Raw genomic sequence first — 2759 nt, forward strand, 5'->3', positions numbered from 1 at the left:
TGTGACGTAGTAGAAATAAATTATATTTCCATCATTCGAAATTATAAAAAAAAGTAATATATGAAAATAATTAAAGTAAGTTATTAACTGAAAAGAGATAATGATATAAAGATATTTGTGATAAAAGAATAAATATATAGATATAAAGATAAAACAAAATAATATTTTCAAATAGAAATATTTAATTGCTCATTTTATCACTTAATTATCAGATAAAAGTAAAACGTATAAATTATACATAATAATCAATGTATTTTTTTTATAATAAATATCGTATAACCAATTTATGTTGATTAAATTAATTTGTACAGTACTTTCATTTTATAAATATAGTTTGTATTAGACAAGATAAATATTTTTAAATAAACTGAAATTTAGGCTGTAATTGTCTGTAATTTTTAGTTTTAACTTAAAAAATGTGTTTTTTACATATAAACTTTATGTTGTTTGTGGAAGAAGGAGAAAAAGGATGTAAAGTTAAAGAAAGAAGGTTGATGAACTACTTATCTATTTAATTACTAATTATTTAAATTTTAAATTTGGTAACAAAATATTTGATAGCTAATTAGATATTAATTTAGAAATAATTTAACAATAATATAAATTAAAAAAAACATGTAAACTAATTATTTTTTGTTTTTTTAAGATTGGTTTCTATTTCATAATTTTCTTGTAATGTTTATTAAAAAAATAATAATTACAATTTTGTAATTCATTATATTTTTATTTATGAACTACTTACGTATAATGTCTCCAATATTCAGAATTAATATTTGTTTAATCCAGCTAATATAGTTCATGATTGAAAGCTAAATTTTATGCCTTTAAATTTTAATTTTATCGTTAAACCTTAAATTTAAATTACAAGTTAAACAAAGTAATAAAATTATAATTGATGAATAGTTATATTAAAAAAGTAAATCACATTGTTGGTGAACTTCTATATTATAAATAAATAAAAATAAAATCGCCTAGTTGTTAAAGGTGATAGAAGAGTAATATCAAAAGTAAGTATTGATTATAAGATAACACTGTAAATAGTTTATTAAAAAAATTTGAAAAAAATAATAATTACAATTTTTTAATTAATTATATTGTTATTTATTATATTTAGAAGCACAATCGGAAAAATTAAATTTATTATTATATCATATAATTAATTAACTATACATTATCAAAATTGAGATAATTGATTATTATTTTTCTTAATAGATTATTTATTGAATAGTTTTAGAAATCAGCTAAAAAAATAACGTAAAATAGATAAAATAATTATATGCAATTTTAATATATCAATTAAAAAGATAAAATTTTGTAAATAAATGTCAAGTGAGAGTACACTGGATGAAGTAAGATAAGATTTCAGAGTGTAATCTTATATATTTTTTTTTTAAATCTAAGAAACTCTAATAAAGGAAAAGGCAATCTCAATCTTGATATATTTAATTAATATCTTGAATCATACCATAAATAAATAATAAGTGTGATTATAAGATTAGATTGAAGAAATCAATTATATCTTATTATCTTTTGTAAGATATGCTCGATTGGGCTATAAAAGTAGTGTAGTGAGAAGGATTGATGTAGTTGTTATGTTGTTCTTGAAGGAAAGAGAAAGAGAGATTGGAAGAGAAAAAGATATCGGAAGAGAAAGAGAGATGAAAAGAGAAAGCAACAACAACATGACTCTCCCTTGCGATTCTGTGATAACAAGATCAGTGTGGTCTTACAACCTTGAATCGGAGTTCGAGTTGATTCGTTCTGTCATTGCCTTATACTCTTTCATCTCAATGGATACGGAGTTCCCTGGCGTCGTCTTTCAGTCGCATCTAGCATTCCGACAACCACAAAATAACTACGCAGTGATGAAAGCTAACGTGGACAATATGCACCTCATTCAAGTAGGCCTCACCCTTTCGGACAGCAATGACAACCTTCCAACCTTTGGAACCTCCAACCGCTTCATTTGGGAATTCAACTTCGATGTGACACAACATCCTCATGCTCCTCACTCCATCGCCCTCCTTCAACGTCAAGGCATGGATTTTGAGAAGAGAAGAATCGAAAGTTTGGAGTGAGTAGTGTGCGATTCGCTGAGCTAATGATGTTTTCAGGACTGCTCTGCAACAATAATATTCAGTGGATTACTTTCCATGGTGCCTATGATTTTGGGTACATGGTGAAGATATTGAGCCAACGCTTTTTTTATATGCAACCATTTCTACCAACAAACTTGTGTGACTTTCTTCAACTAGTTAAGTTCTTTTTTGGATACAGAGTATACGACGTTAAACATCTCATCAAATTTTTTCCAAACCTTCACGGCGGTTTAGACAAAATTTCTGACTCTCTAGGTTTGAATAATAGTGGCAGAAGAAGTCATCATGCAGGCTCCGATAGCTCAGTCACTCTACATGTTTTCAATAAAATTAAAACTCTTTATTTTCATACAGAGTTTAACTTACCAAAACATGCAGGTGTTCTATATGGCTTGGAAATAATAGTCGCAAATTAGATGGCTTTGTTATTGTACTATTCTTTTGTTTTGTATTTTTTATTTTATTTTCATTTTATATACTAATTAACAAAATTTTCAATTGCGAAATAGATGTATGATTCCGTAAATTTATTAGGAATAAAATTAATTTCAATCAAACAAATAATATAAAAATAATAATATTGTAATGCTTATCATTTTCTTATGAATACAGTAATGAGTAGATGGAAAATACGACTCGTTGTTTTAGTCTAATTTACAG

The 2759-nt window shown here is 25.7% G+C and overlaps 1 protein-coding gene across 1 annotated transcript; it reads left to right on the forward strand.

Annotated features, from left to right (window-relative positions):
- The first annotated feature begins 1682 nt into the window (after nt 1-1682).
- Nucleotides 1683-2078, forward strand: LOC137809422 (probable CCR4-associated factor 1 homolog 9). The gene has a single exon (XM_068610534.1). It carries the CDS (start codon nt 1683-1685, stop codon nt 2076-2078), a length of 396 nt encoding a protein of 131 aa, XP_068466635.1.
- The last annotated feature ends 681 nt before the right edge of the window (nt 2079-2759 follow it).

The sequence above is a fragment of the Phaseolus vulgaris genome, chromosome 2, assembly GCF_000499845.2.
Source record: "Phaseolus vulgaris cultivar G19833 chromosome 2, P. vulgaris v2.0, whole genome shotgun sequence".
Taxonomy (NCBI): Eukaryota; Viridiplantae; Streptophyta; class Magnoliopsida; order Fabales; family Fabaceae; genus Phaseolus; species Phaseolus vulgaris.

Coding starts and splice junctions, on each gene's coding strand:
- LOC137809422 (XM_068610534.1), top strand. CDS start 1,683: ATGACTCTCCCTTGCGATTCTGTGATAACAAGATCAGTGTGGTCTTAC.